Here is a 15,211-nt window from a genome sequence, read left to right as displayed (position 1 = left end):
TGCGTACATTAGGCAAATGTACAGTGGATTGGGAGCTGAATGAAGTGTCCTTCTGTTACAACGGAGCTCCGGTGACTTTGCGGGGAGATCCTTCTCTACATGGACAGAACGTCTCTCTGAAATCTCTATCTCAGGGAGTACGAAAAGTAGAGAGGATGGCGTTGCAGAGTATAGAGAAAAAGACTGAAGAAGAAGTGAGATTACCAACTGTAGTGGAGCAGAAATTGGAACAGTTTGCTGCAGTATTTCAGAAGCCTAAAGGGTTACCTCCACTACGAGGAAGAGAATATGCGATCACACTTCACGCAAACACTCCACCTGTGAGCGTTCGTCCTTACCGATATTCATACGCTCACAAAGAATCGATAGAACAGTTAGTACATGAAATGCTTGCTGAAGGGTTGATAAGACCAAGTCAGAGTCTGTATTCGAGTCATGTGTTGCTGGTTAAGAAGAAAGACAACACTCATCGTTTTTGTGTTGATTATAGAGCATTAAACATGGCCACTGTACAAGATAAATATCCGATTCCGATGATTGATCAACTCTTTGATGAGTTACATGGAGCTAAGGTGTTTTCGAAGTTGGATTTGAGAGCAGGGTATCATCAGATTAGAATGGCAGAGAAAGATATTGAGAAAACGGTTTTTCGCACCCACGATGGTCATTTTGAGTTCTTGGTAATGCTGTTTGGATTGACTAACGCGCCAGCCACCTTCCAAGCTTTGATGAATGATGTGTTTCGGAAGTTTCTGAGGAAGTTTGTACTTGTTTTTTTCGATGATATACTAATCTATAGTAGCTCATTGGAGAAACATGTCGAGCATTTGGCACTAGTCTTGGAGGTGTTTGAGGCCCAAAAGCTTTTTGCAAACAGGAAGAAGTGTGCTTTTGCACAAGACAAGATAGAGTACTTGGGGCATGTGATCAGTAGTTCTGGTGTCTCTACAGATGGGCAAAAGATTGAGGCAGTGGTGAAATGGCCAACTCCAAAAACGGTCAAAGATTTGAGAGGATTCTTGGGCTTGACAGGTTACTATAGAAGATTTGTCCAAGCCTGTGGAGCAATTGCGAAACCCTTAACTGAGTTACTTAAGAAGGAGCAGTGTCTTTGGTGTTTGGCAGCACAAGCAGCTTTTGATCGTCTGAAGAAGGCAATGGTTTCAGCACCAGTTTTAGCCCAGCCAGACTTTACTAAAGTGTTTGTGATAGAATCAGAGGCTTCAGGTTTTGGTCTTGGGGCGGTACTGATGCAAGACCAATATCCAATAACATTTTTCAGTCGTGGGTTAACTGCTAAAGAGCAGCAAAAGCCTATTTACGAAAGGGAGTTGATGGCAATAGTGTTGTCCATTCAAAAATGGAAGCATTATTTGCTAGGAAGAAGGTCTGTGGTGCGAACTGACCAACAAAGTCTTAAGTACCTATTGGAGCAGAGAGATTACCTTGGACTATCAACAGTGGTTGACTAGGGTGTTGGGATATGAGTTCGACAACGAGTATAAGGTTAGCAGTGAGAATAAGGTGGCAGATGGTCTCTCAAGGATTGATTACTCTACTATGCAGTGTAAGCCAATTGATTTGTTTGCTATGACGATACCAACTTCTCTTCAGCTTCAGGATTTGTATGGTGAAATTGAGAAAGATACTGAGATTCAAGAAGTTGTGAAGAGGTTACAGAGTGGAGAACATGTTAAGAGTGGGTTTTCTTTAGTGAATGGGAAGTTACTATACAAACATCGATTGGTTATTCCTGCTAATTCTGCTCAGATACCTGTGATTCTTGCGGAGTATCATGACAGTGTGATAGGGGGACATGCTGGGGTTCTCAGAACATTACAGCAAATCAAAGCAATCTTCTACTGGTCTAAGATGAGGAAGAGGATTCAGAATTATGTAGCTGCTTGTGGAGTATGTCAGACACATAAATACTCCACTCTGTCTCCTGCAGGGTTACTTCAACCGATTGATATACCAGTAAGGATTTGGGAAGATATAACTATGGATTTCATTGAAGGGTTGCCGATGTCTCAGGGCACTAATGTTATCTTAGTTGTGGTGGATATGATGAGTAAATATGGCCATTTATGACTCTGAAACACACATTTACAGCAGTAGATGTCGCCCAGAAGTTTTCCAACGAGATAGTACGCCTACATGGTTATCCAAAATCCATCATCTCCGACCGCGATAGAATTTTCTTGAGTGCGTTTTGGAAAGAGTGTTTTCGTTTGTCAGGAACTCGTCTACGCTTCAGTACTGCCTTTCACCCTCAGACTGATGGGAAATCAGAAGTGTTAAACATGTGCTTAGAAACTTATTTGAGGTGTTTTGCATCAACACACCTGAAGACATGGGCGAAGTTTATTCCTTGGGCGGAACTGTTGTATAACACTTCGTATCATACGGCCTTGAAGTGTACTCCTTTTCAGATGGTTTATGGTCGTGATCCTCCTACGGTGGTTCCTTACAAAGTGGATTCGACACAGAATTTTGAAGTGGAAGGGATGCTGTTGGAACGAGAGAAATTCTTGTGTTCGATTCGGAAGAATCTGTTGAGGGCTCAAGAGAGGATGAAGAATAATGCGGATAAGCGTCGAAGGGAGCTTGAGTTTGAAGTGGGATCTAAGGTTTATCTGAAACTCAGACCGGATCGCCAGCAGTCAATGAGCAAACGTTTGTTTCAGAAGCTTGCAGCTAAGTTCTATGGTCCTTATGAAGTTTTGGAGAGAGTTGGTAAAGTCGCGTATAGGTTGTTGCTACCAGCTTCTTAACGAATGCATCATGTCTTCCATATCTCTCAGTTGAAGCCGGTTATTGGTGAGGCAGTGGTAGCTTCAGAGCTACCAACAGTGATGAGTAGAGACGATGAAGTGTTGGTGGAGCCAGAAGAGATTGTGGATACACGTTATGATGACTTGGGCTATTTGGAGGTGTTGGCTAAATGGAAGAATCTGCCACAGCATGAGACGTCATGAATACGGGTTGGAGAACTGAAGAATCAGTTTCCTGGTTTCTCACTTGAGGACAAGCTGAGTCTTGCGACAGGGGGTATTAATATGCTAAACAGAGTTTACGTAAGGAGGAAGAAGCTAGGAGTGAGCTGGCAAAGGAGAAAGCGGGAAATGAAGTTTGAAGAATTTTTTACTAATCTTTACACAAATTGTATTGGGCCTCAGTATATATAAAAAGAACCAAGAGGAATAAAAAAATCAGTTAGTTGGAGAGCCTTAGCTCTGATACACGAACTATTGTAATTGTCTTAGCTCTCAATTAGAGAGTCTAAGAGGGGCGGTTGGGCGGTTATACTCAATATACATCTTAGATTTACCACAGAAAGGATAGACTACTAAAATACACATTACTTCTCAAATATATCACTTTTGGACAATACACCAATTCAGTCTTTCATTCTTTTAGCAAATTAATTCAGTGATCTACTACTTTTTGAAGTAATTACTTAAACAAAGGCATAAGCAATAGCATCAAACAAACCATACAAAATATAGATACCAAAATCCCATATAAGCACAAAATAATACAATCCACAAAATAACATATGGCACTATATCCTTTTCACTGATCTCCACAATACTATCAGTCTCTAGGTTTTATTATACTCGGAATCTGGAGAAAAATGATACATAGAAAAATACTCTTTAACACAGATTTCATTCAAACCGAAGGAGCATTGCGTAGGGCATTGTTGAACTCGTCCCTTCCTTTTCCTTGAGGATTCTTCTTCCATTCCATGATTTCTTTGAACGTCTCTATGAATTCCTTCATGTGTAGTCGTTTCCATTCCTAACCAAAAAGAAAAGAAAAACAACATCCAAATCGAATTTCATTTTTTACTGAGTATGAGTCAACAAGAAAGGGGTCAAACACCTCAAAATCCCATTCTCCTCCGATATCAGGATCATCTTTATTGATCCATATATATGTTTTCACAGTCATCTTCTCAGAATTGTCCTGTAAATGCAAATAAGAAAGAAAAAACAATATAATTAATCTCATCAAAATATTGTTTCATGGAGATGAGAATCTTCAGACTTACCTCTCGTACAACACCAACTGTCACTCTCTCATATTGATTACCCTCAGCAGCATCTAAATTCTCAAGTTCTTCATCCGTTAATCCCATTAGTAACTGCACCAAAATATCACTTGTCAAAATTTAAAACCCTTAAACATCATCAATTACGATCTAAACAAACACAAAAAGAAAAACCTACAAGAATATAGCAGCTGAATTTCACAAAAATAATTAACAAAAAATCAAACCTTTCCATGAACTTCTCCATCTTCAGACGGTATAACACATGGATACAAGCGTCCTTTGAGCCTAAACCTCTTACTGAAATTTTTTTTTAAAAAATCCAAAATTACCATCAAGTCTTAGATCTATATAGAGAGAAAAATTCAATAGAGAGATTAAGACAATACGTACAAGCCAGGGAGTGTTACAGAGATGATTTCAGGAGTACGATTAAGCATGACCTTGACGACCTCAGGCTCCTGAAAGCTACCATAGACGAAAACATTGTGAAGCTGCGCACCGGAGCCACTCATTTTTCTTTTTTTACTCAGGTTTTTTTTTCTCTTTATTTGCTTCTGTTGTTTCTTTATCAGAGGTTTGATTTATAAGGTGAAGATACGTGTTAGGATTCTCTGCCCACAATCAGTATCCCTTTTTTCTTTTTCTTTTGTCAAAATATATATCCCTTTTTATTTGATCTTTTCCTACTTTTGCCGGCAATTATCTGATACGTATCTTAATTAACGACCCCACGTCGACGATATTGACTGACCGGTGGGTCTTTATTTGAAGACTAGTATTACCTCCCGTACGACGGCTAAACTCCACTATCTTTTAATTATTTTGATTATAAAGTTTTAGTCAGATACCTTGTAATCCTAGATAACACATTGGTACATGTATGCGGTCACACTTGTCTAAAGTTAACTTTTTATGCTTCAAAATATTTTTGTGGGAAGATGTGCGTTGTCGGCTATATTTTGAAGTTTTAAAATGGGTTTAACATGTACTCTCGTTCGTTTTCCTATATATGCTAATGTATTGTATTTTTTTAAAGATGTAAATAATATATGAGTTTTGATATCTACTTACTCATTGACAAAAAACTTACTAAATTGTAGATATTTTATTAGATACAATAACTTTACATATGCAATTTATATCATTCAATTGTTTTGGGGTAATTTTAGCAAATTTATTAGGTTATATTTTTTTGTTTATGTTCAAATTTATTTTCCAAAATATGGGCTGTGAGTCAATGTTAATTATTAATTAAAGATTTTCATGAAATTTTATACTTTCTGTGTTTCTGATTTTAGTTGATGCATTATGCTTGCTTTTTTCCTTTTAACTTTGTTTTATTATATTTTCGGGTAAAATATATATTAGGGATTACGTTTGATATTAGTTTAGTTTAAAAGTGCAGTTAGAAAGCTTTGTTCATATATCAGCTTTTTTGGTAATGATTGGACAGTCTAGGTTTAGATACAATTATAATTTAGCAAAGAAGTAGTTGTTGAAGCTGTGATCTATAGAAGATTTGATGTTTCTCTCTGTAACAATATATTTGAAAGAAATCTATTCATTATAATAGTATAAATATTTTAAATATATTTTTCTTATATATTTTTACCCGTTATTAGTCAAATCTACAGAATATTTTGTAGAAATCATATTCAACAAAGTTTTTTACTTTACCGATATATGTAATGATAATAATTTTTAAAAATATAATACTTTTTCTGTTACATGATTTAAGAATATTTAAATTTTTTGGTAATATAAATTAGTTCTCATATAATTAAGATTTTGTGATATCCAATTCAATCATTATTTCTCAAATCTTCGCATGTGATTACAACAATATATTTCAAACATTCTAAAATTATAATTAATATTAAAGAGGAAAAGGAATCTAAGAAGTTGTTTACGTTATCGATGTTTTTAATGATGATAGCTTTGAAATTATTTGAATATTTTTTTGACACGATTGAAATATATTTAAATTTCCATACTAATATATAATAGTTTCTATGTTATGCACTGTTCTGTGTAATATATTAGTTCAATCATTAATTTGTATTAGGAAAACTTGAATCAACTTTATCTTAAGTAATTTTAATTATTAAAAAAACAATCATAAAACTAACAAATAACCAAATATAAATAATCATATTATTGTTAAAATGTGAAAAATCTCAAAATAAACTATAACGTCCGAAAGTAACACAATAAAAAATATGGGCTTTTAAGAATTGGTAATTCATTTAAGACATGTATTAGCCTAAACTAAATTGTATTTCATTGAATACATAGCAAGAATCGATGATTCTAGGACTAAGAGTAGTTTTTCATCTACAAAAACAAGAATCGATGATTCTGTCTTACAATTGATTGAAATATAATCATGACAATGTAAAAGTTTAATGAAGAGGAGATGCACTGATTTTAAGCATGGCCATTATATAGGAAGTGCACTGCTTTGTGATTCCGAGGTCCAGTATTTTACCCATTTATATAAGATTTGCAAAGGAATAAAATCACACGTTTTGAGGAATTTTTTTTACGAAATGTACATTCGCAAAGTTTCCTAACTTCCTAAAATACACTTAAATATTCTCTAGCAATAGATTTTAGGTTTTACGGATATTTTATTAAGCATCTCTTTTATATATATATATATATATATATATATAACCAGTTTCATCGACTTATACTCACGGCCATTTTGACGCAGAAAACAATCACTATGGAACGAGATCTTAGAGAGTAATGAAGAAAACAAATATTATCGTGATAATTTTAGATCTATTGGCATGGTTTTTTCATTTACATCTTTTGGTGGGAAAGTTTATCGAGCAGTTATAAAAGGACTTGTCCCTAACATATTTCAGATTCAAGGAGAAAACTATCATTTAGTGGGGTACTTTGAAGTCTCCAGAAAGTGACTCAGTTAAATTGCATAACATAATATTGTAATTGATCTGCAATTTTTGGGTGAAAATGTAATAATTTTACCTGGAATAATAAATTGATAACTTAAAATTTTTTACTGATAATTTTTGAATGCAGTTTGTAATTTCTTTGAAAACCACGTTAAAAATGCAATTCATTTAAAATAAAACACTGTCTAAGAGCAACATTTTATTTATTTTTAATACATGGTCCAAAATCAAATATACATGCCCCAATATATATATTTTTGATTGGCGTAAACATCTACGTTTTGACAAATATATATAAAACTTGCAAACCAAAACAATACCCGCGTTAAAGTTTTTAACTGTTTACGAAAACATACAAATGTGTCTAAATTATTGATTGTTAGAATATTTTGAAGGTAGGTAAGCATGGAGGCAGAGGCGGACCTATGTAGAAAAGAGAGGATGCAGATGACACACCTTAAAATATATAAATGTGATTTGTTAAGCTATTGCATCTGAAATTCTTTAGGTGAATTTTCTATGTCTAACACCCTTACAACCTAGGTTCGGTACCTAGTTTATACTCATTTTATACTTATTTTTAATTTGGTATTTCAAGCCCATTTATTTTCTGACTCAGTTTTAAAATAATTTTGGATCCGCCAATGTATGGAAGTATGTATAAAATAGGCTCTTTACTCTGTTTGGCATGCTTTTTATGGAACATACATGAAGGTCAGCTGATAAAGAAAAAATATATGAGTAAGAAACATAACTTATTGTAGGCTTAAAAATAAGATATGCCGTCAAAAGAGATATGTCATTAAAAAAAAATCAAGCAGAACAGATCATTGTTTTTTAATGGAACATACATGAAAGTCAGCTGATAAAGAAAAGTTATATGAGTAAGAAACATAAATTATTGTAGGCTTAAAAATTAGATACACCTTCAAAAGAGATATGCCATTAAAAAAATCAAACATAACAAATCAGTGTTGTTCAGCATACCGCTACAAATACGTGAAACCAAATATTGCTATATTATCCAGTGAATATATTTATTTAATTAATGTGTTAATCATTTCCTAGAAAATAACAAATGATAATACGAAAATATATTACCCCATTATGTTTGGTTAATCTATCAAATATTAATATCTATTATTTTTAATATCAGGTAAAGTTATTTTTAACATTTATGATATTACCTTACCGTCATTATCCACATCCGGTTAATAATTTTGTTTACCACTAGGTGATTTTTCCATGCTCATACACGGGTATAAATGTTTATAAAGTAAATATATTATAATAATTAATTACTATTTAATTTTAATTTTATATTAATTTATAATTGTATGCGTAATTTATATTAATAATATTATATTATTTTAATTAGACATACGATTTTAGATATGTTATATGTTGTAAGTTTTGTTGTTTATACAGTCGATTTAGTTATCATTTGCATATATTGGTTTGCATTTATTTCTTTGAATTCAATTAGAATATTTTTTATTCTAAATATACTAAAATTTTGATTAATTTTCTTATTTGCATTTAGGTAGGTTGGTTGGTTGTCTTATATATGTAAATATATTTTAGGATGATTATTTATAAATTAAGATATATTGTGCTTAGAATGAAATAAAAGATAAACTAAAGTGTCTGATTCCAAATTAAATAAATTAATATAACGATGATATTACGAAATTTCATGCCTACATATATAAATTTTACAAAAGAACTAAATTGTAACATTTAGTTAATATTTTATTTTCATTTGTTAATATATATTGAATCATCCTATAATTTATATTTATAAAATAAATTATTACCATAAAATTATATATTCTTATTGTAATTTAATCAATGCTATTAGATATAAGTTGGATTAGTCGAGTTACTCATGTTGTGAATATATTAAGTTGCATATATTCTTTCAAATTCAAACTGAAAATATAGTTATTTTTACTATAGTTAAGTCATATCAAATTATTTTTATTTATCGTTTAATGTGTATGTATTTTCATATATTTATCTATGATCAACAGAAAGTTACATATATAAGTAACTGATATATTTTTGGAAGCGCATGAACACATATCAATATCTACAGTAATTAAAATATTTTATAAATTCTAAATAATTGTATGCCTTAGATCTATTGAATGGTAAACTAAGATTTATTTTAAACTAGATATGAGCCCATTGCGTTGCAACGGGTTTTTTGATGTTTTAATTTAATAAAGAACATAAAGTAATAATACTTTTGTTATATTTTTATGATTGATTTGCATATGTTGTGTGAGATTTATTTTATAACTAAAAAATTTACATAAGTTCAAGTTAAAATTTGTATTTTATAATCATAATACATAGATGAATTTTATTTATTTAATAGATAGTTTTCATTCATGATTTTTATTAAATAATTTATTGTATTGTTGAATTTTATAAAAAAAAAATTAATATATATTTTAAATTGCCTAGTTCTTCAAAGTTGATAATTAATATGATGGCAATTATATATTTAAAATGTGACTTGTTTTAATATATCTCATAACAAAAGAATATATACTAAGATAATAACCAAAATAAAAATTTTAGAAATTAATTATTAATATTATTTAATAGTAATTTTCTATTTTTGAAACACTAACCAAAAGATAATTGCAAAAGATTATTTGATAACAGTTTGTTTTCTAATATTGTGTATGTGTTTTAAATATGTAATGATTAAAAATATATGTACCATGAAAATAAAATAAATGAAGTTTGAAACAACTAATTTTAAAAAATATTTAGTGTTAAAAAACAATTTTAAAATTATTTAATAGTAACTTGTAGAAATTTTCCTTTTTCAATTAACAAAAAAAAACAGATTTACAAAATAATTTATTTAATACTAATTTTCTTTTTCTAAAATCTTAATGAAATCTTATCATAAAAAACTATATTGAGCCTAGTTTTTAATTAAAATAATATTTTTCTATTTACTCTAATTTTAATGCACATTTTTATCCTAAATTTTGTTAAAGAAATGTCATTTATACTTTTATTTAGAATTTAAAAATGGAAAGTTACTATTAATAATATTTATACTATGAGATTGATTGACACATGTCGCAATCTTAAAGTTTTAATTGACATGTGTCACGATCATGTTAATTACTATCAAATAATATTTTTACAATTATCTTTTATTTAGAATTTTAAAAATGAAAACTTACTATTAATAATATTTATAATAAAGTTTTTAATTATGAGATTGATTGACACATGTCACAATCTTAAAGTTTTAATGAACATGTGTCGCGATCATGTTAATTAATAAATTTGAAGAACCAAGCTTTATATAATAAGATAATCTTAAAAATCTGAATTCAGATTTGCTTTTGTATTTTGATTATGATTATGTTAAGTTCCACAAACATAAGAACATAAATTTTAAAATCAAATTTAATATTAAGAAAAAATATAATTTTAATAATGATAAAATATAATATATCCACCTTGTTAAAGTATATCGTGTTATTTTAATTTAAAGTATTTTGTAATTATTTGATCAAAACATGTTTACTGTTAAAATCTATTTTTCATTTTCTAATATCTCTTAAAAATAAACAGTAAGAAAATTGTGATTGTATTTGAGAAATTATATTATATAAGTAAAATATAATTTATCGTTATTTTATTGTAATTGAAAGATATTATAGCCGAATAATTATATGAAAAAAATAAAAAAAATAATAATAATTATAAAATATTTTTATTAAATTAAACATATATTTTTATGTTATTTAATTATTTTATGTAATTATCTAAGAAAATAGATAGATCTACAAAAATATTTCTATTATTTTGAAATTGTATTGTTTAAAATTATGCTTTAAAATAAATAATATTTATTTTTCTAATATCAAGATTATCTATGTGAAATTTTCTTTTATGAAACCACATTATATACAAATATATATTTTTCATCTAAGAAAATATAGATATAAATAAAGTATTTTATTATTTCAAAAGTATATATTATGTTATTTTTTTAAATGGAATATTACTATTTTGTGAACTTTTCTTTTTAATGAAATCATATTATATAGGCATACATTTTTCGTTTTTATATTTTCTTTTTAAACTTTATAAATGTTGGAAAATTGCCACTAATACCATTTTCATGATACCACTTTTCAAAAGTACACTAATCAATTTTACCATTAAAATTTTATAAGACAAAGTACTATCCTATCCCTATCCCTGATTTATTAAATCAAACATATTCTCATCATCTATCTCTATTCTTCTTTGCGACTCCGACGACGAGAATTGACAATTCCGACGACGAGAATCGACGATACTAACGTCCCACGAGAGGGAAAATGACTTATTTCCCTACGAACTAGTTGTTCCGACTTTTTCACACACGAACTTTTAAGCCATGCCAAAAACCACATGAACAACCGAAATATTGCTTATTCCCTTATGAACTAATTATTTCCAGCTTTTTCACACACAAATTTTTAAATTTTGCCAAAAACCACATGAACTACGCTATTTTTTTTAATTACATACACAAACTATCAATTTTAAGCTAATTCCCCTAAAATCGTAAATTGTGTTATTTAAACATTAACTTAGTTTATGATAAGTGGATAGCCGGTTTAATTTTGGTTGATAAAAAGGATAATACATCGTTTTGTTATTTTTTTTCTTTTTGTCAACTGTTTTTTTTCTTCAAAAATCGTTTTACTCTTCATCATCAATTGGGAATAAAATTTATTATTTTGTAGAAGATTAAATATTTTACATGATGCATAAAAAAAAGAGCAGCAACTACTAGTTTACCAATCCGCTATGTTGTTGCTCTTCTTTCTTTATGCATCATGTAAAACTTTTAATCTTTTACAAAATAATAAATTTTATTTCCAATTGATGATGAAGAGTAAAACGATTTTTGAAGAAGAAGAGCAGTTGACAAAAAGAAAAGAAAAAGAACAAAATGATGTATTATCTTTTTTTATCAACCCAAATTAAATCGGCTATCCACCTGTTATAAACTAAGTTAATGTTTAAATAACACAATTTACGATTTTAGGGGAATTAGCTTAAAATTGATAGTTTGTGTGTGTAATTCAAAAAATAGCATAGTTCATGTGGTTTTTGGCAAAGTTTAAAAATTTGTGTGTGAAAAAGCTGGAAATAATTAGTTCATAAGGGAATAAGTAATATATCCGTTGTTCGTGTGGTTTTTGGCATGGTTTAAAAGTTCGTGTGTGAAAAAGCCAGGAACAACTACTTCGTAGGGGAATAAGCCATTTTCCCTCCGACGAGATCTGGTGTTCATCGCCACTCCGAGATTGTCTCGTTTAATCTTCACTACACCTGAAAAGAGAAGCCTCGTCGTGAAATCAACCGTCGGGGAGGTCTCCTTTCGCGAACCGAAGACATCGGGAGATAGCGAAGGAATTGAATCGCTGAAACTCAAGTTACTGGTGAGTGAGGCTGATTCAATTAAAATTTGAAGAATCTCTTTTGTGATTATGATGTTGTGTGGGATGCAGAGTGTGATTTTGGGGTTAAACATAGGACTTGTGGCGAGTGTAGATGACCTACAAAGAGCTGAGATTTGATCAACTTACTGAACTCCAAGAACGGATTCAGCGTCGTATCACAAAGCTTGGACCACTCAAAAGCTCTCCATTTCGCTTGCGATGAGGTTTCTATTAAAGGTTAGTGTTCGATTTGTTTTGTTTTGTTTTCTTTTTAAATGGAAATTGTAAGAAGAAGCTAGAAGCTTGCAAGAAGAAAAAAAGAGGAATCTTACTCAGATGAATCAGCAGGAGACGATGACATTGAGGTCTTTTTTTCAAGAACTCATGTTTTTTTTCTTATCACATCTCAGGTACTATTATGTGTTGCTGAACATAGGAAACCCACCTAAGCTCTTTGACTTGGACATTGACACTGGCAGTGACCTCACTTGGGTTCCGTGTGATGCTCCCTGCAACGATCCGTGTGATGCTCCCTGCAACGGTTGCACTAAGGTCACACCTTTTTGACTTTGCTTTTTTTAGTATGAGTGTGTGTCATACCATATCTTGAATCTCTATTGCTATCTCTTGCCCTTGCAGCCTCGTGATAGTCAGTACAAGCCCAATCACAACACTTTGCCTTGTTCCCACCTCTTGTGTTCTGGCCTTGACCTTCCTCAGAGCAAACCTTGTGATGACCCTGAGGATCAGTGTGACTACGAAATTGGGTATTCAGATCATGCATCCTCTGTTGGTGCTCTCGTTTCTGATGAGTTCCCTCTCAGACTCAAAAATGGCTCCACTATGCATCCCCACTTGACCTTTGGGTTAGTTTTCGAAATTCACAAGCTGTCGAAATCGCTTGTTATCATGATTCTTGAATGAGTTTCTTTTTGGTTGCAGACTCTTGTGTTTTCTTTTAGTAAAAACTATAAGACTGGACCAGCAGAGCTTCTCTTTAATGACAAGACCACATGTGTCAAAGGCATTAACTTCATTTTCGATAGTGGAAGCTCCTACACTTACTTCAATTCCGAAGCATACACGACGATTCTTGATCTTGTAAGAGACAGTTTCTATTAGTTTTTGTGTGTTTAACCACGTCTTATGACTGATTTGGTGTGCCATGCATCTCTTGTAGATAAGAAAAGATTTGAAAGGGAAGCCTTTGAAGGACACAAAAGAAGATAAAAGCTTACCGGTGTGTTGGAAAGACAAGAAACCTTCGAAAACAGTACATGATGTCAAGAAATACTTCAAGACGATTACTTTACGGTTTGGGAGTCGAAAGAATGGTCAGCTGTTTCAGATTCAACCGGAGTCATATCTCATCATCACTGTGAGTCTCACATATGACTTGTATGTTTCCAAAAAAAATATATATGACCTGTATGATCCATGGCTGAGAGTCTGAGACTGAGAGTTTGTGTGTTGTCTTTTTCAGGAAAAAGGAAACGTGTGTTTGGGGATTCTAAACGGAACTGAGATTGGGCTTCAGAACTACAACATCATTGGGGGTAAGTAAAGAGATATTACCAAGTTTGTTTTATGTTTACTTTGACATCAAATGTCTTACGGCTATGTGTGTGTGTGTGTCTGTGTGATAGTCATATCATTCCAAGGGATAATGGTGATCTACGACAATGAGAAGCAGATGATTGGATGAATTCCTTCAGACTGTGACAAGCTTCCCAAGTTCTGAATTCTGCTTTGCCTTTCTTTCTTGTTGTTGCTTCCATCAAAGCTATAATGCAGTTTATTCTTTCTGCCTTTTCTGTAAACAGTGTGGGTCGAGATGATGGAGGAAATTTGTCAGAGGAGGAGGCTTATCCGAGAGGCTTTGGTTTGATAGGAGAGCTCTTCTCAGGAACTGCTTCTAAGAACAAGAAAGATAGAGAGATTTGACACAAGAAAAGAGTCCTCCTTTTTAGTAGTGAAATAAAGATGTTCGGTTATGCTGTTTTCATAGAAACAAGGAATTTTTTGAGTATTTATATATACCCCTTGTGTATGATGTATGTCATCAGAAATCATAATACTAAAAAAGTTTAAACAATTTTTTTTTAATTTCTAAAGTAGATGTTGGCTGAATCTGCAAAACATGAATAACATGTCACTTCCGTTGTAGTTACTAGTGTCCCTGTGAATTCTCCCTGGTTGCTGAAACTGTAGTCCAAAAAAAGTTTTTTCTTTGTGAATAATGTGCATGCTTGTTTTATTAACCCTTATAAACAAGTTTATGTGTTTTAGAAAAAAAAATTCACAAACCCTTATAAATGATTTATAAGTCTCTATAAAATGTACTTCATAAACAATTACCTTTTGAAATTCTACAAATCCTTATAAATAATTTTAAGCCCTTATAAATAATTTTAAATTTAAATGGTTTCTAAACTTTATAAAACCTTTTATGAATTTTATAAATGTTATAAACCCGTATAAATGATTTACATACCTTAATAAACCATATAAATTATCTTACAAGCCTTATAAATTGTTTTATAAGTCTTTCTAAATAGTTATAGACTCTTGTAAATAATTTAAAGACTTTCTAACTAATTTCTTTTATAAACATTTATAAACGGTTTATATACTTCATAAACGTCTTTATAAGACTTTATAAATGGTTTATATACTCTTACAAATAATTTATAAACATTTATAAATGATTTACAAACTTTATAAAGGATTTATAAACCCTTTTAAATATT

General features: G+C 31.0%; 1 protein-coding gene and 1 pseudogene across 2 annotated transcripts; one reads left to right on the top strand and one right to left on the bottom strand.

Moving 5' to 3' along the window:
• Positions 1-3,504: 3,504 nt before the first annotated feature.
• LOC108848735 (AIG2-like protein B) lies at positions 3,505-4,653 on the bottom strand. Of its 2 annotated transcripts, none has more exons than XM_057009077.1 (5): positions 4,451-4,653; positions 4,285-4,357; positions 4,058-4,150; positions 3,889-3,957; positions 3,505-3,804 (listed from the first exon to the last, which is right to left on the bottom strand). In XM_057009077.1, exons 1-5 carry the CDS (start codon positions 4,570-4,572, stop codon positions 3,676-3,678), a joined length of 486 nt encoding a protein of 161 aa, XP_056865057.1. In that variant the 5' UTR covers positions 4,573-4,653; the 3' UTR covers positions 3,505-3,675. The 2 variants fall into 2 exon arrangements, with proteins under 2 accessions (XP_056865057.1, XP_018477669.2); XM_018622167.2 differs by having other exon boundaries at positions 3,889-3,972; positions 4,451-4,645.
• An 8,144-nt stretch (positions 4,654-12,797) lies between these two features.
• Positions 12,798-14,405, top strand: LOC108850639 (aspartic proteinase Asp1-like; annotated as a pseudogene).
• Positions 14,406-15,211: the final 806 nt, after the last annotated feature.

This window comes from Raphanus sativus, chromosome 4, assembly GCF_000801105.2.
Source record: "Raphanus sativus cultivar WK10039 chromosome 4, ASM80110v3, whole genome shotgun sequence".
NCBI lineage: Eukaryota > Viridiplantae > Streptophyta > Magnoliopsida > Brassicales > Brassicaceae > Raphanus > Raphanus sativus.
The sequence above is the reverse complement of the archived record's forward strand: the minus strand, read 5'-3'. Positions and strand labels throughout refer to the sequence as shown.